The sequence below is a fragment of the Plectropomus leopardus genome, chromosome 3, assembly GCF_008729295.1.
Source record: "Plectropomus leopardus isolate mb chromosome 3, YSFRI_Pleo_2.0, whole genome shotgun sequence".
NCBI classification, from domain to species: domain Eukaryota; kingdom Metazoa; phylum Chordata; class Actinopteri; order Perciformes; family Serranidae; genus Plectropomus; species Plectropomus leopardus.
The window spans coordinates 24,543,129-24,570,030 of NC_056465.1; the positions used below are offsets into that span (position 1 = coordinate 24,543,129).

Sequence of the window (26,902 nt, forward strand, 5' to 3'; positions counted from 1 at the left end):
GAGCCACTTCAAATATTGACAGTGTGTGTGATATTACCTGTTTTGCTTGTTGACAAAGTGTTTTTTTTGGCCAAAGCCAGAGATATTGAGGAACGAGTATATTGTCACTTTTTGACATTTTGACATGTTTCTTGATCATTTTGGTACCATTTGGGCATGAAAAGCAGCACCAAGCTCTGTTGTGCAGAAAGTGGTGGAAGAAATACTCAGATATTTTAATGAATTAAAAGTATTAATACAAAAATGTAAAACTATTACTGTATCAAAAGTCCTACTTAAGTAAAAATGTACAGTAGCCTAAAATTAGACTTAAAAATGTAAAAGTAAATGTGTTTTTTTCACAGAAAAATTCAATACTCTAGCTCAATATCACAAATCAAATTTGCCTCAGAGGGCTTTACAACATATGACTCTCCAATTTTAACTAATTGATATGAATTTAGGTGCTGGATTACTTTAATTTAATTATGTCGCTCTATTCTGTACACATGCCATTTATTATATGTCTGTAAGTCCTGAAGAGGGATCCCTCCTCAGCTGCTCTTCCTGAAGTTTCTACCATTTTTCTGTTTAAGGGTTTTTTAGGGATTCTTTTTATTATATTTTCTTTTTCTTTTTTTTTTTGTTGCAAAAACTGGTTAATTCGATCTCTTTGGCCCACAAAGAGATCAAATAATGAACTGCTAAAAAATAAAAGACCACTGAAATATGCCAAGAGCTGGTGGTGTAAAGTAGTAATACTCTGTACAGTACTAAAGTATTTTTTGGGAGCATCTGTGCTTTCACCTTTACTTAACTACATTTTTTAAATAGAATGTGCACTTTTACTCCACTAAATTTACCCTGAGCATCTTAGTTACTTACTACAAAAAGGGGAAAAAGGGAGGAAAGGACAGTAAGACAGATGAAGGAATGGGAGGGAAAGAGTTTGTTTTTTCGTGTAATGTTGGCTCCTTTTTAAAGTGGTGTAAATGCCAAACAGAAATAAACCTCATTCTGAAAAGTCTGACTGTTTTCTTCATTGCTACCAGCATGTACTTGTACTTTTACCTTCAAAACTTGAGTACATTGAACATCGTAAGATTACTTTTGATGCTTAAGTGCAATAAATATCAGATACTTTTGACTTTAACTTCTACCAAAGTTATTTTCTGGTGAGCTGTTTGTACTTTTACTCAAGTATGGCTTGCAGGTACTTCATCCACCAGTACCAAGGGCCTGCCTGTGTCAGTGGGAGTCCTGGATCTTGGTAATCAGAAATCAGAAATACTTTCTTGATCTCCAGGGGGATACTGTGGTTTGTTACAGTCTCTCTGATGCCAGCATAGAAAAGTATAGCAAGTGGAAATATGTACAAACACAAGTAGGCTATGTACAAATATTAATACAGTAATAGTAACCAATTAGCACAACATTTAAATATTAAAAAAGTATAAATCTCTGAGTGTGTAAACAAAAATGTAAAGAAATACAATAATTGACAATTAGCACTAATATGTTGATATTTAAATTAAAATCTGGATAATGTGCTGAGTGTGTAAAGTGTGTAAAAATATAAAAAGTGTTTTCAACATAAAACTGACTTGTGCTACAACACAATGTATAAAACTAGTAATTTCAAAACATAAAAAAAATGTAAACGTGTGCAATGCTACAATGTACATTAGAGATATACATATGTAAGAATACAGTAAGAATATATACAATAATTTGTCACATCTTAAATATAAACTACATCCAAGAGTTGGAGGGATATATATTGTGCATTTGAATACTTGCACAGAGGATTGCTGTCGTCTAAATATTGCACCAAATATTGCAGTTATTGAGTGTGTCTGCAGACAGATGTTTGAATGCTTTTAGAAGTGAACTTGTGAAACTCCTGGATTCAGCAGTAAAGATTAACAGAGTCAAACAGGGATGAGCTCAGTGTGGCTGTGCAGGTCGCTGACAGGAGATGGGCGTTGCCCGTGCAGCCAAATGTCAGTTGCCTTCTCTGACACGCCTCCGAGAGGAAGACTCCCTCTCAAGCAAACTTGGGAACTTAACCATCCGGCAAAGACCCGCCTTAAACGCCCACAAGCTCTGATTTCATTCACTCTGCCTCCTGTCGATCAATTATATCCCAAGCGACGTCAGCAGCAGCGCCACACCGGGGCTGAGGAGTGGGTGACGAAGAGCCATCACCACCAGGAAAAAACACCAGGAGCGTTAAAATGCACGGACTACAGGGGTCCATTTGACTGTCAGATAGACGTTTTGGCATTTTGAGGATTTGGTGCTGGTGAGGTGTTTTGGTGAACACTAGCTGAAGACAATGAAGGTCCTCTGTCAGGCCGAGGTTTCTGGTTTTTAGCCAGTTGGCTGCATTTCCAGGGATGTCTAGCTGAGCTAATCGAGCTAGCTAACAGTTAGCCTGCCCATTTCGCTACGCTGGTCACTGGGTGCCTCGGACTGCAAGAGGATAGCTGCTCCAATTGGAAAGCGATATTTTTTTTAAAAAGTCGGATTGCTACAAGTGCTATCGTTTGTCGAGTTGTTGACACAGCGGGCTAGCCTTTGTGTTTGTTCAGTAGATGGACAGTTTGACGGGCGCTCATTGTCACTGCGCGGGCGTACAGTGTTGGTTTCGGGGCGGCTAGCCTTGTACTCGGCCGGCAGAGGGATTGGACAAATGTGGCAGCCAGTGGTGTCCCTCTGTCTCTGGGACCGAAGTTAGTAAATAGCAATTAAAAACGGTTTTTTTTTTTACGAGTATTATCAGGCTAACTAGCAACGCGGATTGGTGGAAATCCATTAACTTGTTAGCTTGGTTAGCAGCATTTAGCTCACAGGCTAGTTAACGTCACCCAAACTAATTCCAGCTCTTTCTGGGAGCTGCATCAAATAAAATGTTTTTTTTACACCTTCGCTTGCCATCTGAGATGTTTGCGGACATGTTGCATTGCAAATTTTCTGTGATCAGCGGTCAATCCCTGTAGCCTGAGGATTTACACAAGACTTTGCCTAAGCTGTCAAATATTTGACACTTGACAGCAGTTTTACCATCAACAAGGAAAGGCCAGAGTGTGCACCGAGCAGAAAGCCTCCCCAGCTCCATTATCTGGATATAACTTATTGCAAACGGCCTGTTGCTCATTTATTTGATACTTTGTGTGAGGTGTAGCCCGGTGCCCCCTGTCAGACGGGCTTTTCAGCTCATGCGGTGATGACTTTAGACTCCATGATGGCTTGTTGCCTGAGTGAAGAGGCGAAGGAGTCCAAACGGATCAACGCTGAGATCGAGAAACAGCTCCGGCGAGACAAGAGGGATGCAAGACGGGAGCTGAAACTGCTTCTGCTGGGTAAGTCTGCATGATCTTTCTGCTGGACACTTCATCTCTGCCTCTGATACGCACACAAACCTGCCAAGGCTTTTGATTTGATTGCTTTGTAAAGGTTTTGCATGCCTACCAATGCACCCACAATTGCACCAGCCACATAACCCCTGGTCACCACAGGATTTGTTTGTGATGTGATAGGCAAATCAAATTTAGGATATTGTTCAGACGGTGTTTCCAGTGTAACGGGAGCGACTAGAGGAAGAGCTGAGAGCAGACAGTGACCCAGGGAGCTTATTTCAGGATGTCTGCAGGTCCTTAAAAAGTCTCAAATTCAATTTAATAAATATTAGGCCTTAAAGCATATATATATATATATATATATATATTGCACCCACAATTGCACCAGCCACATAACCCCTGGTCACCACAGGATTTGTTTGTGATGTGATAGGCAAATCAAATTTAGGATATTGTTCAGACGGTGTTTCCAGTGTAACGGGAGCGACTAGAGGAAGAGCTGAGAGCAGACAGTGACCCAGGGAGCTTATTTCAGGATGTCTGCAGGTCCTTAAAAAGTCTCAAATTCAATTTAATAAATATTAAATGACTTGAAAAGAAAGTGCTTAAAATATATTAATACTTCTGCCAAACAATGTTTAATATACAATTATGATCTTGAAATTTGCAGAGCAGTTCTTGCCAAGTTGCTAACTGCCTGTTTTTCCCATCTTTTCAAAAGAGAGCAAACCACTTTGCTAAGATCTGAAAGCTTTAAATACTTGTGAGGGCCTCTGAACACACCACAAGAAAAGCGATGTCAATCCAGGCATCAAAGGGTTAAACGTTAATCCACAGAGAAAGGCACACAGTCTGTATTCAAAAACTGTGCCATTAAACAAGCTGTTGGGGCTTTATGGAAGTTGTGATGTCACATGTACTCTATGTAAATAGTAGAAACTGTTGATGTGGTGCCATAACAGTCATTTCTCAGCTTCAGTGGCGGTGCAGAGACACCGAGAGCACAGATGCAGAAGACCAGGTACACACATTCAACCTCAAAACGGCATACACCGTTGTGTTACGGTTTCCAGGTTGAATTACATATTTCCTCAAAACGATGTGCAACTAGTTTCAAGGTTTGTTTTCTCCTGTTTGATCTGGTGCCAGATGTGTGCCCAGTCAGCAACAATGTGTATATAAACCAAATTCTGGTAATTATTTTGTAATTAATTTTTGTTTTCATTTCACACTTTCTGTGGTGCATTAAACATAACTTTTCCCAACCAAATAAAGGTCCTTTGGAGGGGGACTTAAAGAGAAAGGCACTAAAATGGAGTGGTTCAGACAGAGGGTGAATACAGGTATATTCAGGCAGACAATATGAGAAAAATCATGTTTTTTTTTTTTTTTTACATTAAAGCATATAACATGTTCTAATAGAAAGCCCAAATGCAAGTATTAACCTGAAAATGAGCATCACCTGGGACCATTAAAATTGAATTTGTGAGGTGTTATTTGCTACAAACACTATATTAGTTTTATTTATCTGCCTCTTTAATTTCTTTTTTTTATTTAAACACAAGTCAAGCTTCTCTGCATGAAAGTCCACATTTCTGTTACAAATCTTTAAACCCACCATTAAACATAATGCTTTATTTTTTACTTTACTTGCACTTATCTATTGGCAAAATGTAGATTTAAGTCACTCACTCTAATAACATTATTCCTACATGAAACCTCCCTCTGCAGGTAACTACATTGTTTATGGATTACTTGCCTACCTTTATACTTACCTGCAAGGCCTGAATAAGAGAAAGATGATTTGTCCAAAAATCAGTCTTAAATATGGTTTCAAATATTTTAAAAGGTTTTAAAAACATTGAATTTAAGTATCTGAAACCTGTAGACGCCTTGTACTCATATACTATATATACAATTTTCTTTGAATGAAATTTCTACCAGTACATATACCACCTCCTTCCAAACTATCATTTAATGGAGAGGTGGACAGGAAAAAAACTCCTCAGCTAATAATCTAATCACAGCTTGTGTCATAGTCCTCTTGTTTCTCTTTTACCTTCAAGGCTAAAAAAAAAAAGCCGTTTGATTGACTGTCAGATTGATGACAAGCGTTTACACAAGACACGCTGAAGACCACTCACAAGACAACAGAGGCAGAACATTGTCTTCACTTCCTGAAGGCTCTTTACTTACACGAGGCTTGTTAAAGGTATCTGACTTCACGTCGGCCTCGCAGCGTAGTTATGCGATGGTTATTCAGGTTTCATTTTGGGTACTGTGTACCTTTGCTACAAGTTTTAAAACACACTACTGCATTAGCAAATGGGTTGTAACATTTGAAGTTGCTTGTTTAAAGTCATGTATCTACTTGTTTATACTGTGAAGTTTAAAGTTTCACATGTTTGTTAGTAGTCAGGACTTATTCTGAGATCTGAGATAGATTATCAAGCATGAGTTTGGTTGAGTAAAGCTTCTCACAACCAGCTGTCAGCAGTTCCCTTTGTTCCTGTAGTCGTCTTCCACATCCCTTTAGTTTTATCTGCCTGTAAAACGTGGCTTAAATAAAGAAAAAGAGTTGGTTTTAATTAAGTCTGCTTCAAGGGAGACAGTGTTCTCTTGGTGTCTGGTCTAGAAAAAGGCCTTTGCTGAGGTGGCCCACTCTGGGAAATAACTGTTCTGTGGAGAATAGGCCGTGCCATCCACAGACAATTTCTCTTGTTAAACGAACGGTAGCAGAGCCATTGTGCATTTTTGCGTTGTATTATACCGATGGCAAAATCTGCTATTTTGTTTGTTGCACATTACCATTAAGTCCAGGTTTAGTAGTTACTACAAACAGCATCACTAGAACTAGAAAGGATTCAGAATTGTGCTTTAAGTAAACTTTAGTAAAGTCTGTGCTTTGTTGTCACAAGTGACTGAATTCACACTTTCTGGTTTTCACTATGCTCGCTCACATTTGCAAAAACTACTTCCAACGCCGAAAGGAATCCTAGCTTATAAGAGATAACCGTTCTTGACTCTGTTCTCAAATATTTCACATGTATAAGACGTATTATCATTGTCGTGGAGGGAGCTGCACATGCTGATTGCTAAAAAAAAAAAAAAAAAATTGTTATAGCTCTGCAAGCAGATGTTCAAACTTTTACAAGCAAATACAGCAGTGGGTACTATTAAGCTTAGAATATGACCATAATAGCTCATCAGAAAAAGCAATTGAGAAACCCTTGATGCACAGAAACATTATATAATGGATGTCAGTGGAACAACTCGTGGGCCAGGACAACATCTCCATAACTGTCCTTTAACCCTGTTTGAGCTTAGCAGACCCAAAAACAACCAGTTTACAGATTTGTTTCGTGGAGGCAGATGGAGTCAAAATTGTGGATGTTTTTGACAACTTCTCATGGTAGCTTTTCAGCAGACACACAAAGTCCTGCGTCCTATTAATACACACAATGAAACGGAGCTTCCTTGCACACACAAACTTATTGAGTCTTCATCCGATTATTTAGTTCAGATGTTGATTTGAGCAATCTAGCCAGATGTTGAAAAGGCGTAAAATTGAAAATGAAACTGAAAATGAAAAATGAAACATACACAGAAATAAGCCGACGTTCTTGCTCTTCCATTAAAGCGGCTCCATCACTTTCCAAACATGTGGTCACACTGAACGTATGCTGTAGTGTTTATCTGATTACTGATCAGCGCAGCATGATCTGTATGTGAGAGAGCATTGATCTGTAGAATAAGTGTCATGAGTGCGAGCCCATGAGGGAGACTTCCCTAAAAATGCGGGGTCTTGCCTGGCGGCGGTGCCTTACCTCCTGCATCACACAGTGTTGTGTGTCTAATGTGCGTTCTCATTGGCCTGCAGTGGGTCCTCTCGTCACTTTTTGGATAAACCAGCAAAACCGTAACTTAAAAAAGTGTTGATTTACTTGCTCTTTGTCTTAACCCTAAGATTAAACCTACAGGATTTTTATTTGTATTTTTTGTACTTTCGCCTTTTTGGCTAATTTACTTTTTAATTGATCTTCATTTTTTTTAAATGATCATTTTATGAAGATACACTTAGATTTGTGCTCATTGTACTGCTGGACTAGACTTGTCTACAGATTTTCAAATTCTTTCTACCTGACTGCTGATAAATTCTCAAATTGGCCAATCATTATGTTATATTGGAAAATATGTACAATTAAATAATGCTAAAATATATTACCATTTAAGTGGACAAACTTATGTCCAAAAACAAAAATGTACCCAATAGGGTGGGTCTAACTACCATGCCCCTTCACTGTGGAAAACTGATGAAAGTGCACTCAGAGCAAAAGCTTTGACAGTCATGAAGTGCACATGGCAGAAGTCTGCCAAGATGGTTTTCTGCCAGAAGCTCTTTCTATTAGAAATCGACCCCTTTTAACCCATTCGAAACCTTTTTCCTAATCTTACCTAAAAAATCCTTTTCTGAAAGGAAGCCCTTCAGGCGATGTGTGTGCCTAAGCTTAAACTAAAGTGCATTAAATTGCATATAAAGTGTAAATGGGGCCTTTGATTAAGGATTGTTAGATACTACTACAGCATGACAGATTCTGGATTTTTGAGGCCAATACCATAAATGATATTTGAGAAATTAAAAAAAAATGTTAGAGATTTATTGGTTGGACTTTAGATACTTCTAACTATATTTGGCTGGTGAAATAGTCAGAGTGGCTTATGAATGTTGCTAAGCACCAGTTCCTTTGTCAACAAGACCTCAGTCAGTCATTGTCCGCAATAATCCGGATTTATGCAAAATAAAAGATATCAAACTGCAAGAATATGTCGATATTCTAGTAAGAAATAAGACCTCTCAGTGTGACTGAATGCAATGCGACATTAAGCACCGCTTCTCCACTCGTAAAATGGCTGAAACAGTTCATGGTTGGCACCTCGCAAAAGGCATCTGTTGACTCAGTTGGCCAACATATTGCCAAACATTGATTAGAAATATAAAAGTGTTGTTGGCGGAGAAACATATTGTTATTGTCCTTCTTTTCCTGCTCACAGATGAGATGGTGACTCATTGAAAGAGATTGATTTGGAAGACATCCTTCTTCCGTCCTCGCAACCGCAATTTTTATTCGACAAAAATGCTCAAGTACAAATTGCATTTTTGTTTCAGCTTGTGGTGGGAGTCTGCTGTCACAGTATTTGGGCCTGTGTAAAAAGGATCTAAGCACCACAGAGTGAGTTGTAGTGCACTCTGGTTGTCTCGCTTCATTTGGAACCTATTATGGACCTTTTTGATCCTTTTATAGACCTTCACGCATAGTGTAGCTTTTTATTGTGTTTTTGGCTGCATGTCACATCTTGAGTCTTTTCTCTACAGTGGCTTGTGACTTCTTCAAGTCACTGATGGATTTCATATTTTTGTTGCTGATTTGGGACAGAAATAATCAACTTTTACCCTATATACTTTATTTATTTTATTTAACCAGGAATATTCCCTCTGAGATTCAAAATCTCTTTTTCAAGGGAGTCTTGGCCAAGACGGCAGCATGATGAATTTCACATAATCCCCCCCTGCCCCAAAAGACCAAAAAACAACAGCAAAAAAAAGAAATTCAGTTCGGATCTTTGAAATCAAAACGGGGAAAACCATGCCCCTGTCCACCTTTTTATTTAAGATTTCGCAGGGTTTCTTTTGCTGTTGTGTTCTATTTGCTCTGCAACAGAAATGGCCCACCCGTGCCATTTCAATAATCTAATTTTCATCAGATTTTATAAAATAAAACATTGATCTAAAAGATTTATAATTACAGAATCATGAAATATTTGTTATCATTCCATAAGTTATTTAAACTAGGTACATTATGAAATCATTTGCTCTCTCTGGTGCCACCGTGCATTTACGTATGGTGTTGCATGACACATAAAATAGCACAAGGGCATCAGTACGAGCGTACAACGTGATGACGTGGAAAACAGAACCCTTTGCATTCTGCTGCTAGCTATTATGTTTTTTTATTTTAGATCAATATCAATCTATCTATCTATCTAGTATAGTATAGTATAGTATTATTATATGATGTGATGTGATGTGAACACAACACAACACAACACAACACAACACAACGGTTTTGCGCGACAACCATGGAGAAATAGCGGCATAATTCTGGCAAAATATCATGTCTGCACAGCGCGTAAGATAATGTAGCATAAGATCATGACTTAATGACAGGAAAGATAGAGGCTTTACCTTTCTGTTGCAAAAGGAATGAATGCTCTAGTTTTTATGGCTCTTATTTTAGATATATTTAAACAGGACCGTGCAAACAGTGATCCCCAGCAGCTGTTCGTTCACGCGTTAACAATGAAAGCTTTGGTGATTTTGCCTACTAATATTTCATTTTTTCAGCTGGAAATATTCAGCCTCTATATTTCTCTGACTTACCTGTGGTGATTACGTTGTTATGGAGTTTTAAACTTTTTTATTAAATGGCTATAGTTTGGTCCGATGCAGTATGAAATACTTATCTGTGACTTATAAGGTAGATTGCTGGTTTTGTGTGACGCTTAAAGGAAATTATTCCAGCTTTTTTCGGGAACAGGCTGGTTTTCTTCAGTGGTGTGGTTAGCTCATGCATGGTAGACATTTAGGATGAGGAAGAGCCCAGTTCAGAGGAGTGCTCTGCTGCCTGCTCTGCAGCTAATGAAAGTCACAAGTAATTAAATGTGTACAGACGGAGCCCAGCGAGCTGCAGTAACAACGCCAGTTTGTGAGCTGTCTTCAGTAAATAAGGCCTTTTTTCCCCCAAAATGTGGGAATGACAGTGTTTGTTAGTGCAGCCGTGTCGAACTGCTGATGTTGAATTTCAAATTAGTAGCTTCCCTAACTGAAATTGGCAGATGTGTGTACAGAGGATGTGATAATAAGTTAGGTTCCTTTGCAATGGCAGGAGACTGACAGTAATCAGTAATAAGCGCTTTCAATGAAAAAAATGTCTTTTCTTGTTATGACAGTATATTTTCATGTTCTTGTGATATATTTTTCTTAGGGTTATTTCATACCAAGTTATTCTATTATAACAAGAAACTCAATGTCCCAATGTGATTTATTGTTAGAAAGACTGAAGTTCTTTCTTAAAACATTGAAAAATATGTCATAATATTAAAGAACTCCATAAAAATATTGCGAGGAAAAGAAGTTATGTTGTGCATCGTGGCAGGAAGCAAACAATAACTAGTTACAGAGACTTTAACTTTTCCAGTGTGGATCCACTGTTGACTGAAGGTTAAGTCATTCATATGGATGAGAAACCTGTAAAACATGTACTAATTTTAGTACTGCACAAATGCTATGTTTATTTTCCTCTTCTTTGCATATGTGTTTGTACTGTAACACCCTTTACAGACCAGGCATCTTGGGAATTTAACTTGCTTCAAATGTGGTATTGAATAACAGAAAATAACACTATATTGTTAATAAAATATATTGAGTAATGGATTTTACAAGCTTAATAATATATAGTGTCATCTCTTGTGTTTCCGTCCTTTTCCTTAGTCTAAAATTGTGAAGTCAGCGTGTATGTTGAGGACCAGTCTCTGACAAATAAATTGCTGCACCTCGTTGTTTTATAGCCATAACAGCCAAATATCACCTCTTGATAACAGTGTCTAGAGCTTTTAGGAAACGCTGTTGGGTCACCAGGCAAGTGTAGGGTTTTCAGCAAGTTATCAAGTTCAAGTTATCATAGCAAAGGTGAATCGCCCGAAATTAAGACCAGCCATACTAATGTCAGAAAAAGGCAGTGCAACACAAAAATGTTGCTATTATCACTCTTATCATTATTCTTTGTCTTACTTGTATTTGGGATACATTCGAACTACAGTTCCCATGATGCTTTGGGGGATGTGAATAGTAAGTGTAATGGTTGCCATGGTTTCAGTATGTTATGCTATGGGTTTCAACTTGATCCCAAGTTTTTTTTTAGCCTATATTTTTGTACATTTTGTGAAAGAGGCACCATATAAATATCAACAGATATCAGCTCAGTAAAAACTGGTTGGGGGTGTATGACTCTGTGAGCATGCACACTTGGACCGTCACCCTCTTTAAAAAAGAAAATCTCAATGAATGAGAACTAATATTTCATGCATGAGTTAATATAAACACTTTCCACATAGCCTAATTTTTTTAAACCTTTTTTTTCTTTTTTTTTCAAAAATTCACAATAGTAAAGTACAGGAGTACAAATTTTGTGTCTTTTCAAGCAGAAATATCCCCCCTGTATTCCCCTCCCTACTCATAACAGCAAATAAATAAAATGATAAAAATACATACATAACTGTCAAGTAAAATTACAATTTGTTAAACACAATGTAGAAATAGAATTAAAAACAAACAAAAAAAAATAATTCAAAAGATACACAGGAAATATATGTTGCACCTATAAAGTAATACACAAGATTAACAATGTCAACCTGTCCATTTGACCCACTCTAGTCAAATGGGATAGTTTGTATAGTTTTAAAATAGGAAATGAGAAGCTGAGAGCCTAATTTTTAACTTTGTTGCTGATTAACTTTTGTCTTGGCCGTTGGTGGGCGTCTGTCTCCCCAGTCTTTGTGGTGTGTCCCGCACGGTTGTCAGCTTTTCCCAAGGCGATTCAGCATGTTGAATCGACATCGGACACAGCAGAGCCCGTCTGATTGGCAGATCAGCTCAGATCACCAGAAGAGAAACAGATATGGGGAAAGTAAACAAACGGCTAAAGTCAAGAGGGAGTGTGTTTCGAAAGAAACATGTTATACAAGGTTATTTTTCTTTAGCCGTTGAGCCTTTTGGCAGAAACGTTTCCTGGTGGTTTGTGTTATTGTGCACTGGTGCACCTTATTATCTTTCTACATCAGGTTGGGTCATTAATGTCCTAACTGGCTAACCAATGTCATCACACACTTCCAGTTTCCCTTTTTTAATGGCCAATACAGACGACCGCCGTTTGCTGGTATGGAGGGGTAATTCCTCTAATGCAGGTGAAGAGCATACGTGCCGTTGGCTGTCGTCTTTGCAGTCTGTTCTTGTGCAATTTTTCACACACAGACACAGGCGAAGTGAGGTGATGCAACAGTTGGTTTTTGCCGCCATTAGTTCTTTGATGTCGATTTAGTGTGTCTGGGCCTTTAGGCAGTTGCTAAAAAAAATAGTTAAACAAATCCTATCCATAATGTTTCTACATACAGCTCGACCATAAAATAGGAAATATCCTTAAGTTTTAAATAACCGCTCAGTGAAGTTGAATTCAGTATTATTGTAGATGTTGAAGTTACCACAGATACAAGTATATTTTGATGCAAAATAATGGTTACAAATTGTTGCCTGTTTATACATCTAGTAGATACAGAGAAACATTATCATTCATTTGGAGTTGTGTTTCTCTTTAGCTGCCTGATGCTCGTCTATGTTCACCAGCTAGTTGCTGGCGCGTATGTCTGCTGTTTGGTGCTGTGAAGGTAACGTGCACTTGGTTTTTAGAGCTTTTTGTGCTCAAAACAGTTTCCTGCCTCAGCTGACAGTGCTAAGACTGAAATGAAACAGTGAAGTCGCAGCCACAAAACCCCCAAAATGAGCTGAAAGACGCTACAAAGGTTCATAGAGCTGGTCAGGTGACAATTATCTGGGAGTTCATCTCCATAGCCCCTTTCAAACTGTCTGTTCAAGGCCGAAATATCACGCCATTATTCTGCCTTGCTTTTGTGTATAAAAGATATAATTGCTGAATGATGGAGCTGAGTTGTCTCATCTTTCAGCCAGCAGTAACATCAACATCAGGACCACAGACAGAACAGGTGTGACATTTTTACGACATGTTATGTGTGCGACCCTCCGCCGGGAGATTTAAAAAGCAGCTAGCAGCAGCTAGCATCTAACTCGAGGAAGAAGAAATGCTATTGAAATGTCTGCAAACTGGGTAAACAGTGAAGTCTAGCACCTCCTCAACCTCTGAGCAGAGGACGAGATCAGCTGCCGTATAACAGGGGCGGTACCGTTTGTTATTACCATGTTATGTCTTTGTTAAGAAAGTTACAGTTAAGAAAGCGCTGCCTGGTGTGTGTGTTAAATGTCACACTAGAGCCAGATGCCACAGTGTCTTTCTTGAATTCCAGCATGCTATGTAAAGTCAGATGCAGGGGCGGCATGATACCGCCATGGTTTGGTTCTGTGTAAAGATCCAAAGGCAGTGTAAAGAAGGGACGTCGTGGCGTCGTGTCTCTGTAAAAAGGGCTTATGAATGACCCCTGTCACATACCAGCAAAATAACAGAAAACATCCAAGGTCTGAGCTAAAGTAGCTGGATCCTTGATGTAGTTTTATTACTCACCGGTTACATGGATTCTGCCTATTTGGGCATTAAACGCTTTTGGTCGTGAACGCTCCCTATGAAATGTTTAAAAAAAGAGGGCATCTATCAGCTGAGCTGGATTCAAATCCACGACATCAGGAGCGCATTCTGTACACCTGAACGAGCTAAGGCCGCCGGGCAGCACAGGATATTTACCTGAACTCATAATTGAAATGGGAGTCAGGATGCTGTATACACACATATGCACACGCACACACACACACACACTGAGCACACACTTCATCTGTCAATGTGCACACCGCTCAAACAGGTCGGTAGTATCTGGGTTAATGAGTGTTTGTTTTTTGGCAACACCCAAGGATGTCTCATGCGTGGAGCCTACCTACGCCTATTATGGTTTCTCTTAGTAAGTCTTTCAGTAAGCCAAGCAGATAAGCCCCGTGTTAGCCATATTTATTTGGAGCCCTGTTAGCTGCTGCCAAGGTAACGGCCAGCATGGCAGAGTTTTGTAGAAATAACAAAATTGCAGACAGTACAGATTAACAACCCACACACTGAGAGTATAAAATGACCCAACAGACACGTGTGTGTGTGTGTGTACAGTGGCATCGTGAGCCATCATAGGGCTGCCCTGTGGCACCTCAGCTATCCTCATAGGCACAACAGCACTGCTGAAGGCAGAGTTGGCTGATGCCTTCCCGTATCCTTACTCCCACAGCTGTAAGTCTAACAGCACTGACTGACTCTCAGCCAAGGATGATAATGCTAATCATCACCCACGTGAGCTTATTTCCCAGAAATCTCAAATTGCCAGACTCACACAGCCTGACCTGGCACTCTGGTGTGACTGTGCCAACTAACTGCCAGATGGTTTAGCCAAATTCATATTAGTTTGTATTGAAATAGTTTTCTATCCACCACGAGAATCACATGCACTTTCAGTTCTGTTCCACTTGGCAGTAAATTGTGTCTAAACAGATCAAACTCTCGCAACCTGGCTGTACATCACAGCTGTCAGTGGGATACTTAATACGTTTTCATTACGCTGCTTAATAAATTACAGCCAGGACATCCAGCCTATTTATGTCTTGACCCAAAATGACTTCTGTTGCTCTTTTTCCTGTCAACAAGAAGCATTGCCAGCCACTGGTGATCCAACGTTGTATTGATTGCTGAAGGCATTTGGTGATTCAAGTTGTCTTTCAGGGTATTGCTGAAATGGTTATTTGGTTATTTGGTTAACTGATATTTGTGAAGGCTAACAGGTCATTTTCTTTTAGGCTTTACTGCTTTTCATTGTCATACTTAATTTTAATACTTTGGGTTTTTTGACAGTTTTGTCAGACAGAATAAGCATAAAAACCAAGCTACGAAATGTTAAAGTGATACAAAGCCATTTACAATTTCTCAAGCTCACTGTGATGTCCTGAGTTTGCTTGTTTTGCATAACCAGCAGTCAAAAACCTAAACATATTAAATTTACTGTCATAGATAAAAAAAAATAAAAATAAGTAAATCCTCACATTTGAGAAGCTGGAAAGAGAGAATACTTTGTATTTTTGATTGAAACATGACTAAATCAATGAGTAAATTACCTATAAAAGAGGATTAATTACAACACATAGATTATACTACGAGAGCATAAGACAGCATCTTATGTTAATGATGTAGCTCGAGCCCACAGTGGAAGGAATGGTGATTACCTCAAATCAAGATTAATTGAACATGTTACCTTGATTATGATTAATGAATAATTATTTTGTGTTTTTTGCCCTTATAGTTCACTGACAGAGTTTCTACTGTAAATATGCTCAACTTTTGAAGCTGGCCTTTTTTTTTCTAATGAAAGAGTGCATGTGCTATCTTTGTGTGTTTCCTTCAATTATTTTAAAATCACAAACCATTGTTATTTATTGAATATTTCGAACAATTGAAATCAAAGCACAACGCTTGGAATGAAAACGTCTTATGAAAAAGGTCACATTTTAGAACTGATATGAAAAACAAGTTCCCTTAAAAAAAAAGCGTTATCTTGAATCGTTTTCATATTGTGTAGCATTTGTAAATGCTTGTGTAATGGACAGCTGCTATGAGGAGGCACTTGTTGCTGGGCGCTTGTTAGTCTCTCTCTTTTTTTGAGCCATGCACTGCTCATATTTGGTAACGTGATCGTGCTCCACATGGTGAAACATATTGGTGGTTTTAACTGTGGTCCCTGTTTTTTCGCTGTGTTTATACTTGACTTGTTTTTGTTCGATGTCGTCTTCACTGAAGCCAAAACGTGTCCAAACGGCAGACACTGACACTGCACTTTTCTTTGATATAAGCTGCTCAGTGGGCTAAATGTTTGAGGTCTTCAATGTTGCAGACTGGACGGGAAGGAGTCAGGTGACTACACACACGGTAGTATGTTTTTAAGGGGACAGCACATGAACACACACAGTGGGGGAATTTTTAAAAAATGAAATAACTAACATGGGCAAGAATACGTTGGTCGATAGAGTCGATTTCACATCTCCTTTGTGGAAATGTATTGAGTTTGTCCCAGTGTGATATTGGTTTTCTATACACTGGGTAATGCTAAACGAGCGTAGTTTGTCTAGTTTTCAGCCTTTTTCAAAGCATTTGCTGTACTATCCGGTATGATTGAGTTTCAAAATGTGATGGTAAACCGTCTCGGCCTCGCCTGTTCAGTGTAAAACATACACATATTCATAATAAATATTCTGTAATGTTATGCATAGTTTATCTTAAATGTTTGTGTTCCCATAAGAGCAAAGTGCACTCTGTGGCCAGTGTTTTAGGCAGATAAAACCAGTGCAGTCTTAAGTTTTAAGCTGTTTTAGAACATTATGATCATTTTTTTGTCCACCTTATTTATATTAACGGGTGTACCATGCAATGAAAAATGCTGCAGATCAGCATAGAAGGAAATTACCTCCAACCTAAAGGAAAAGACATGGCAGGTTTTTATTTTATTTTTTAGTTTTTGTAGAATTTAAAATGATCTTTAATTATTATGTTATTGTTGCTTAATGAATAAGAAGGACTTGTGTAAGTATACCTGCACTGCAGCAGCCATCCAAGTATGTTTTTTCATATGTGCGCAGTCCTGAGCTTCTGCGCCTGTTAGATGAAAGATTGAGTTTCACAGTGTGGTACGAAGGCAGGACAGGTAGGTGTTCGTAGTTCTGCACTGTTTGTCTGGCGGCTCTGTTGGTTGAGCAAACTGATGTTGACACGCCCAGAGTTTCGGCAGTTATGTGGCAGTCAGGCCTGTGAAAGACTGCCCAGTGCTCCTCATGTCGCCGCCTGTCTGGCTCGGTGTTGCAGACACGTATAGTCCCGTTAAAAACGTCTCATAACGCCTTTTGTCTTGTTTCATGTCTATGGTCTATAGCAGAGGGTTGGGACTTTAAGACAGATGTTTTTGTAAAGTTTAGAAAAAGACTGAATTGTTCAATTAAACTGTGGCTTTTTTTCAGTGTAGTGACTGAGTACTCATGACGCGGTCTTAACAAGATATGAAAATCATATCTAGAAGTTGTAGGTCTTGTTTTATCAGTTGAGTGCCTGTCCGTGTGTGCGTACGAAAATCAAATGGCTCTGGATACCTAAAAAGACAAAAAGCTTCAAAGTCCCTTTGTATGTTTACACAGCAACACATCAGCCGTGGGCAAGTTCCCAACTCAGTCTTGGACTAGGAAGAAGGAAGTGAAGCTGAGGACGGCTCACAATTAGTTGAGGAATTGCAAACTGCTAAATGTCTGTCCAGTGGGAAATACTGCTCCTCCAGTACAACTAGTATTTTGATTAAATGAGAACCAAAATAGGCAAAATGATTAAATTGACATTTAAGTCCTTTAGAAGGAAAAGTATGCCAGGAATTTTCTCAAAACTGGAATAGAGATCCTGAGCTCTCTGCCCCCCTCTCTCTCTCTCTCTGTCTCTGTCTCATTTTTCTTTCAGCATAGATCTACATGTGCTCTTATAGTTCACTGGCTCCATGTAGACACATTTCAAACATTCACATGCAGCACAGGAAAGGCTCTGGTCCCCATCCCTCCCACCCCCGTCATTCAGACCATCTTTGAAGTGAGTAGATGAAGATGTAGCTGTAAATGCCAAAGGGACATGCACGGTTAGTTGGCAGGTGTCTTGTCGGTGCCTACAAGTCCATCTGCTTCATTTTGAGCAAAGAGAAGGATATGTTTTTAATTAAAGGCCAATTCAAGTTTTCTGAAGCTGATTAACGGGCCAAAGATATGTTCCACAGGCAGGTTATTTTACACTTGTAGGAGAAATTTAAATTTATTCAGACTCCTACCAGCATTTGTTCAGATGGTTTTTTTTTTTGCTCCTGTAAATAAACAAACATGGGAAAATTTGCAATAGCTATGACCATGTATATGTATTGCCCCTTTTTATCAGTCATGAACAGTGAAACAGCAGTCCTTTGTCTCATGAGCAATCTGTTCACAAAATCTTGGGTGTGTGAATACGTTTGGAAGTTTGGCGTCTTTTTGCGATAGGCCACTCATATTGCCCAGCCCTCTTTTAGCCAGTTGGCATTAACAACAACACACACCTTCACACACTTACTTGACCTCCTCGCCAAATTACAGCCTCCAAGGGCAAAAACTGTCTGTCAAAGGTTGGCGAAATTTTTGTGGTCAACCAACCAACCAATGCAGCGACCCATGCAGCTGCTGGTCAAACCCATATTTCAGCTGGAGAACTGGACAGAAAATGAGAAGCCTGACAGACAATACAAGATCTGTGCATGAGCTGTGGCATGTGAGGCATGCACAGCTGGGACAAAATTATAGGAGTGCTTTACAGTGTAATGTAACCTAGGAACTCTTGATAATACAATGCTATCTAAAGCAACTCAACAACAAATTACCAATGTATAGTGTTTATATATGTCCTCCTGTTAACAAATTGCAAAAATGTGCATAGATTTTAATCCACGGAGAGCTGAAGCCAGTGCTCGGTTAAACCAATAGATGATCAACAAAACATTACAAATTTGTAAATTTTCTTAAAGTGAAACTTTTCCAAAAATCAGTAATTTCAACTTCTTAAATGTAAATGTTTGGTAGTTTTTGTTATTTCAGTAGTGGTAAACTAAATATCTTTTTGTTTTGGATTGTTGTTTGGCCAAAATAATGCACTTTAAAACCACTCCTCGATCTGTCACTTTTTTCTGACTTTTTATAGACCAAATAATCCATTACTCAAAAGAAAAATGAAATGATTGGCAGATAATTTATAATGAAAATATTTGTCAGTTGTAGCCGTAATTTCAAGGTTGTTTTATTTTAAAGTAATAGATGTTGCTTTTATCATGTCCATCCATTTTTATAAAAGAATGACTTTTTTTAATATACAACAAAATGCTTTTTGTACTTGCACTGCTTTAGTGGAAGTGGTATAAAATACAGTACACTGTTAATCTCCACTGTGTTGTTCCTTCTATCCACCTATTTCTAATTTCCTTTTCTTTTATGTGTCCCCTGTGGTCTTGTCTCTGTAGCTATACATATAACCAGTGGGAGGAGGATTGGTGCGGGTGGACGAGTTCCATCTCGTGACAGGAACAGTGACATGGGAAATGAATATGAAACAATTTTTTATCTTTCTCACACACACACACACACACACACACACACACACACACACTGGCAGCTTCACACTGCAGCGTCTTGCCAATATGGAAATCCAAGTATTATTAGGACAATGCCACTCAGTCTAATTACAGACGGTAAAGTTGGGCATATAGTGTTTTTAGTCTGCAGATGCTGAAGCAGTCAGTGTCTGAAATAAACTTTTTGACTCACTGGCCAATGGGACTGGTATCTGGGACCACAGCCAAATATATATATTTTTATAAATTGCCATTTTGTGTCACAGGACCATTTATTTCAGTATATTCCTCTGAGTTAACTAGGTATTATGCTGAATACAAACTTAAAGAAGAGGCCAATTTGATGCAAAATTATTTTAATATATTGAACTTATCACCACAGCCTCAGCATGTGAATAAGTCCCCTTCGGTAAGAGCTGATGTGGTGTATATGTCTTGGGCTTTTCTTATGAAAAGTAAAAACGGACGTAATGCAGCTGCATTGCACTTTTTTTGACAATGTAGGAGGCCATGAATAAATATTTTTTTGTGGTCCAAACTATAGTGCCTCCATATATGTATTTTACAACAACAACAACAACATCATTATTATTATCATCATTATTATTACTGTCATGTAGTAATGTAGCAGAATATCTGATGTCTGAGTGCCGCAAAACTCTAAGCACTTGAGTTGTGCGTAAAAACACATCTGTTTGTGTGTGTTTTGTGTGTGTGTGTGTGTGTGTGTGTGTGTGTGTGTGTGTGAGAGAGAGTCTGACACTGATAGCAGAGGAGCAACAGAGCAGCACACCCGTAAATGACACCAGAACACAATAAGGACTCTCAGCCTAGTTTTTTATTTCATGACTATTTACCTACAAGGGTGGCGATGGTGGATAGCTCTCTGAGATTTACTGACCAAATGGAAAATCTACCCTCGTTTGGCGCATGGCCGGTGTCAGTTTCAGACCCTGCAATCAATCAGTCAGCCCTTTGCTGAAAGTTTCAGGAGCTAAGTGGTACTAAAGTTCCTTAAGTATATTGATGTTTCCACTACATCTCAAGAACAGCAAAGATTAAGCAAATTATACAGACAATAGAGTAGCAATGGCTGTCTGTTTTAGGTCATTTGTGTTGTGCTCTGTGACTCACTTTTGGGCAAGTGTGATGTTAGATCAGGGAGATTAGCAGATGTGGAAAGGATTTTTGAAAGCACCACAAACACAAAACAAATGTTTTTCCCGCTGTATATTTCTGTTGTAACAGTGTACTTTATTGCGTTGAATTACACATCCTTGATAGTACTAATGTCAGAGACTTTTTAGAAGCTACATGAAAGAGCGCTGAAGCTGTTTGTGGTTTACGTTGTTAGTGGTCTAACACCTTACTTAGATGCTTTGTTTGATTTGGCACCCATTTGCATGTTTCAGTTTCCCTTGGCTCACTGACTCTCTCTGTATTTCTCCCCTTAAAAAACAGGAGTGAAGCCTGCCTAGTAAATGTCGTTTAACTACATTAAGGAAATATCCGTGCCTGATCCTAATATCATTATTAATATTAAGATTGGAAATGGACATGGAGAAGTATTCAGATAGTTTACTTAATTCAAGGTAGCAATTCCACAATGTAATTATACTTCATTAGAAGTAAAACAGCAAACTTCACATGTGTGTGTGTGTGCGTGCGTGCGTTCACGTGTGCGTGTGTCTCTGTCCCTTTTAAATCACTCTTTGTCTTCGTCTCTAAGTTCAGACGTTTTGCTGGTTTGTGAACACACCACAGGCAGAGCTCTTCATGGTTAGTGATGGTTGAGACGTGGATAATTTAACTGTTGATTCAGATCGACGGATGAGAGGAGCAGCTGCAAGAAAAAGCAGAAAGCAAACTTTTAGACCTGCCACAATGAAGCATTCGGTTTCACTTTCATTGCTCCGTCAGTGCCCAGTGTAACCCATAGGTATATGTATCCCAATAGTGGTAATAATGAACAGCCCAGTACAGTCGTTTTAATCATGGTGGGCCGCTACAAACAAATGAAAGTGTGTGAGAGAAATTGGGAAGCCTAAGTACAGAAGAATTAACAGCTAAATGGATTATAAAGCAGAATATTCCCTGTCATACGTCAGAGGGTTTGACAGATTAATCTATGACGGTACATATAAATTAAGGTTTAGTGTGCAAAATCTCAATCTGTGACGTAGCTACTAGCTCGTAACCATAGCTGACATGGACATGCAGTTGAATAAGTACATCATGTTCCCTTAAAATATTTTGGATTAGAAATATGAAGTACAGTACTGAAGTAACTGTATGTTGTTACTGATAATGATGCAGTTAGTGCTTGCTTGCTATCGGATGATGTGCTGTGTAAACAAATGGCTGCAACCCAGGAACTCATCTCAGTTCTCTGCTCCTCCAGGTTATTTTTCCAAAAAAAAAAAAAAAAAAGTTCCTGGAGAAGTTCCTACACGACAAAAGAGCCACTAGACAGTCGCTCAGTCATTCAGTTCCTGTACAGTCCGACAGGCCTTCAGCAAACCTTTCCCAACACTGAGCTTCAAGTGGACATAGCTTCCTGTTTGATGTGCTTGGCGAAGTTTTAAGGAATCATTTACTTAGTGCTCCATTTTCCTTCACTTTGTCACACTTTGCACCTCCTTCCTCTCCCGTTTGTGTCTCTCCTTTGTTCTGCCCCTTTCAGCGTGGACGCCAAACTCTGCTTCAGATTATTACTCTTCATGTAAACCACAGATGAAATGTCTGCCGTGGCCTCCAGCTGGCGCGACCTGATAAAAAGGATCTGTTTCAACTCTTTTTTTCCTGGTCTTTGTTAGTTAATGGTTATTTAGCAGAATGACTAATACCCTGGTCAGTGCATGATGCGGGCAGAGTGACACGGTTCTCCTTCGGTTAACGGTCACGGACGTGTGATTGTTTAGCTTCTCCTCATCCTGTTCCCCGCGGCTTTGCTGTGTTGGAGACTTTGTAATTGCTCAGGGTCTATGGTACATGGGACCATAATGTATCAACTGCGTATATTAACGATTAAAAAAAAAAAACTTGACTTACATGACCACTGGCGATGACATGATGTACAATGTTGTCCAAGGGTTGACTTAACTCAAAATGATGTGTTAACTGTGTTTTACTGTGGAGGAATTATGCTGCGTTCACATGGAAGGTATTCGGCAGACAAACACTTTCTGGACGTCTCGGAAAAAACAGACAGGGAGCCCGACAGGATGGCAGGACGATAAAAAGAAACATGCATGACAGTATGTTGCAATTGTGATGCCGTATTGTTCACAAAGACTGGAATTCAATAAATAAAATGTTTTTTGTTTATTATTTTATGTAATTTTTCGAGTAATTTTCCAGATTGCCTGTTTTTCTTCTTGTGTGAGGGAGCTATATAACATCCAGTTATAAATGCCTCATGGTGGACATTTTTCTTTATTTGGCTTCAGTTGCTATTTTGTTACAAAAAAAAAAAAAAAAATATGAGCTGTCTTGCATTTGAGATACATAAATAAAAATAAAGAATTAAATAAACATATTTAAACAAAAAAGCAGGGATGGGGTTTGGGGGTTGGGTGGGAGTTTCAGGGAAATATATTTCCCACTTCTTTCCTTAAATTTAGTTTCCTGAAGCCTCACAGAAAAGGTCATTCTTTCCATTACAAAGATATAAATATATAAATCATATTATTCCAATTCTCTATGGATGTGGCATCTGGCTGAATTTCTTTTAATAGCAGCCAGTATTCCAAATAAATATTTAGTTTTAATATTTGTAGATCTTAAAAGGAAAAGACCAAAAAGGAGCTCATCCCACTTAAGTAAAAAGTAGTTCAGCTTTTAACGGCAATGCCGTTCACTGTAAACACTGACAGAATTCTCTGCAGGCCTCACCTAATGTTTCCATCCTGCTCTCATCCACTAAAATTATTTCCAGCTTTTCTGTCTGTTGTTTCCTTGATTCAGTGTGAACGCAGCAGTAGTTTCCAAATGTGAGTCCTCGTCATCACGTGACAGACCCAGAAGTTGTAATTCCACATTTGGTGACTATGTGAAATTGGCTTCAAAGTCAGGCGCTGCCACAGAAGGCTTGTATGATATTCACATCAGATTCTCAGGACTGTTTTCCGTTCGGAGAATGATAATCCCTTATCCGTGACGGGTGTTGTTTCATTGTTGACATCTTCTCCGTGCTTGTTGTTATAATTATCGTGCTTACATTATCAGGAGAGCACAAAGTTTCTTGTTTATGCTTTAATCACAGGTGTGTGAACTGACCTGAAAATGAAGCGTAGCACAAAAAACCATAACATTAGTTTCTGAAGAGACACGATGGACTCCTCTCCTCTTCGTCTTTTAACCCCCCCCCAAGTCTCATTAAAGAAAAAATCCTCAGCAGCAACAGTCTTGTTTTAGCCATGGGTGCATAAAGGGGGAACACAAACAGTTCAAGTACCCAATATTCAGAGGAGAATACTATGCTTGTGAGATTCAGATCTTAATGTGTATTATATGCTTTCATAACTTTTAATTCCCATAGGCTGAGAGTAGAGTCCTGGCTGAGGATGTTGTGGGATTAAGAAATGCACGCTGAAGTTGCATGTTTGACTGGGCTCTGTGGAGACGTACTGAAGCCTATCAGCTGGGCCTATCAGCTGGTGTTTTCTGCCATGTATTTATGAGTCCAGTGCTGGAGTTGCCATGGGAACTAGCTTTACCCCTCAGGAGTAGCTCCAGCGAATGTACAGTAGCTTGTCCGTGAGAAATGCTTCTGCTGGGTTTTCCAGTTAGGCAGGAGAACAATGGGATCTGTTGAATTAAGCTGATCATGCCTGCAAGACATGCCCCTCTCCTCTGGTTGTGCGTGTTTGTAAAATTAAAATACGCATGAATACACATCCGCACATTATTAAGCAACAGAGCTGATGATCTTTTTGATGTTAATTCTGTTTCTTTGCTTGATGATTATGAAAGCAGAGAAATTGTACCCTCTGTATTTTTCTTTTCTTACTCCCTCACATCCCGGTAACAGCCCTCCTTTCTTTTGTGATCTTTAGTCAATGAGAAAGTGAACTCTCCAGTGCTGTGTCTTGACAATTGCTATTTATGTCCCTCTCTCAAAGACATACTCTGTCTGAAGGGGAAACTCCAATGTTGCCTGACCTGCTTTCCACAGTGAAAGATCCTGTCTGGTTGGAGGGCAGGCGCTGCTCAGGGCACTCCTTCACTGTACACTCAACTGAGCTCTTCTGTCAGCGACAGTCAAACTTGACTCTCGTCATCCTTGGAAGACATTTCAGCTACTTTGCCTTGGGAATACCAGCTGTACTTTATCACACAGAGCACATTCCTTTATCTAATCAGCCACTACAGTTCTGTCCTAACAATGTGGCTGTAAACACTATCAGTCACTTGTGTTTTTGTTTGTTTGTATTCTAGTGTTTCCTTTTTCTCTTAATTTGGTATTGCCACTGAAACTTTGCTTTCAATATTGATTCACTCTATGGCAGGGCAGCGTGGCTTTAAAATAATATCAGGATGTTTTTAGGCTGTATCACGATGCACAATATATACCCAGTTATTTTAAAATGGCCTCTAAACTACTTTAAACTTCTAAAATACAAAATTATTCAGTGAACTACAGTTACAAATAAGGTAGCTACTGCCATAAAGTAAAGTTACATAAACTACTGTTATAATTAAGTAGACTGAAATACTGTTATAATGTTAAATAAAATGAAGTATTAGATTAAATGAAGTACAGTTATAGTAAAGTTAAAGTATTGTTGTAATTAAATAAATCAAAGTGGAACCCATGGTGCTTTTATTTTGAAGGACCCGGCTCATGTCGGGTTTGGTGTAGACGCCCCCTTGGCTTCACAGAGGACAGCAAAGTGATATCAGATGATGTAAACGAAATGAACGATATAGCATAATATGAAATGTTAGACGACATTGCACAGCCCTAATCTGATCTGTTGGACACAGTGGAGGCTGTAGTCCACCATGTGTCCCCTTCAGTACACACAGTGTCCCATCTGTGTTTGGCTCTGTGGATGGTTATCTTGGACGCGCCACCATTTTAGCCCACTACTTTGGTTTAGACTGAAAAACAGGTGGATTACTATCAGGGTTCCCACGGTCATGGAAAACCTGGGAAAGTCATGGAATTTAACACTCATTTTCCAGGCCTGGAAAAGTCATCGAATTAGTAGTAATCAGTAAGAGGTTTTGAAAAATCATGAAAGTTGTTGTGTATGCAATGAAAGTAATTGTTACAATAATCACCTGGGGATAACCGTCCATGTAATTTAACATAACAGCGCATTTATTTTCTGCAAGTAAGCTGTTGACATAATGTATCTCTAATATGCTTCAATTTATCATTTCAGCATTGGCATTGCAATGCATAATAGTAGTATGAAAAGACATGCTGTGTCAAGTAAGACAAATTAACAAGAGCAACTTATCTGCTGCTTGATACAAATGGAAAACGTGCACATTACATTTGTAAATGGATGGTGAGACTCCTCAGTGTGTGTGCATAAAAAAGTACTGTAACTGTCCAGCAACTACAGCAGACACAGTGATGTGGATGCTTTTCCAAAATTGAATTTTTCCCAGGGTCCTTGAAAAGTCGTGGAAAAGTTTTGAAATTTTGTCAATGGAAATGTGTGCGAACATTTTGTTCAGATACTGATGGCCCCCAGCAGTGTATATTCAGTCCCAATTCCTCAAATACTGACACTTGGTCCTTCAGCCTTTGTTCTCTGATAACAGCGCACTAAGGTTCCCTAAAGGCTGTGTACGAGACGCAGCGAGCGACGTCATCATTCTATACTCCAAGCAACTGACATAGTATAAAGAGCGAGAAAATCCACTCAGGGCGTGGTGGTCATGGGTTAAACAAACACAGGACTTTCATTTGGAGACCGCTGTCCCTTGTGAAACCAAAAGTCAACACTGACTTATTTTAACTACGTAGGGTTATTGTTAGGTGACTTATGTAACGTGATGCATGTGTAATAGGTCAAGTTATCCTCTGTTAATTAAAAACACTTATTTTATCAGTAACTTATTTTAAGCCAAACTATGATCCTCTATCTAAATCTTACCAAGTACTTTTGTTGCCTAAACCTTAAAACAAAGAAAACCTACGTTGGTTTCAGTTTATATTTAAAGTCCGGGATGACAAAAGTTTATTTTGAAAAGACAATATGCATGTAATAGTCTGTTCCTGAGCATCCAAAACTGACGCTGTATGGGGATTTAAAGCGTCACAGTTTGACGTATACGGCCACTGAACAAGCTTTGGTATTTGAAGAGTTAGGAGTGAGAATGTGCCGACCCCAGACCATGAATCCTACTAACTTTTCCTCGAGCCCAACCATGAGGTTAACATGTGACTTTGAGTGACTTACTGAAATTTGAATTTGTCCAATACTTTGGTTTACGACTAAATACTAAAATGAATGACCTTCTCATGAGCTTTAGCTGCACTGTCTGTTTATTATTAATTCTCAAATGTTAGCATGTTAACACACTGAACAAAGACAAAGATC

At 38.9% G+C, this 26,902-nt stretch overlaps 1 protein-coding gene across 3 annotated transcripts in view; it reads left to right on the plus strand.

Moving 5' to 3' along the window:
* The first annotated feature begins 2,155 nt into the window (after nt 1-2,155).
* LOC121938034 (guanine nucleotide-binding protein G(q) subunit alpha-like) overlaps nt 2,156-26,902 on the plus strand; it is a 45,986-nt gene continuing 21,239 nt past the window's right edge. Inside the window, exon 1 of one of the 3 annotated variants that reach the window (XM_042481324.1) lies at nt 2,156-3,344. In XM_042481324.1, coding sequence (XP_042337258.1) covers nt 3,209-3,344 — 136 coding nt within the window. In that variant the 5' untranslated portion in view covers nt 2,156-3,208. Of the gene's footprint in view, nt 3,345-24,105; nt 24,119-26,902 lie in introns of those variants that run through there. The other 2 variants (XM_042481331.1, XM_042481337.1) reach the window with 2 other exon arrangements.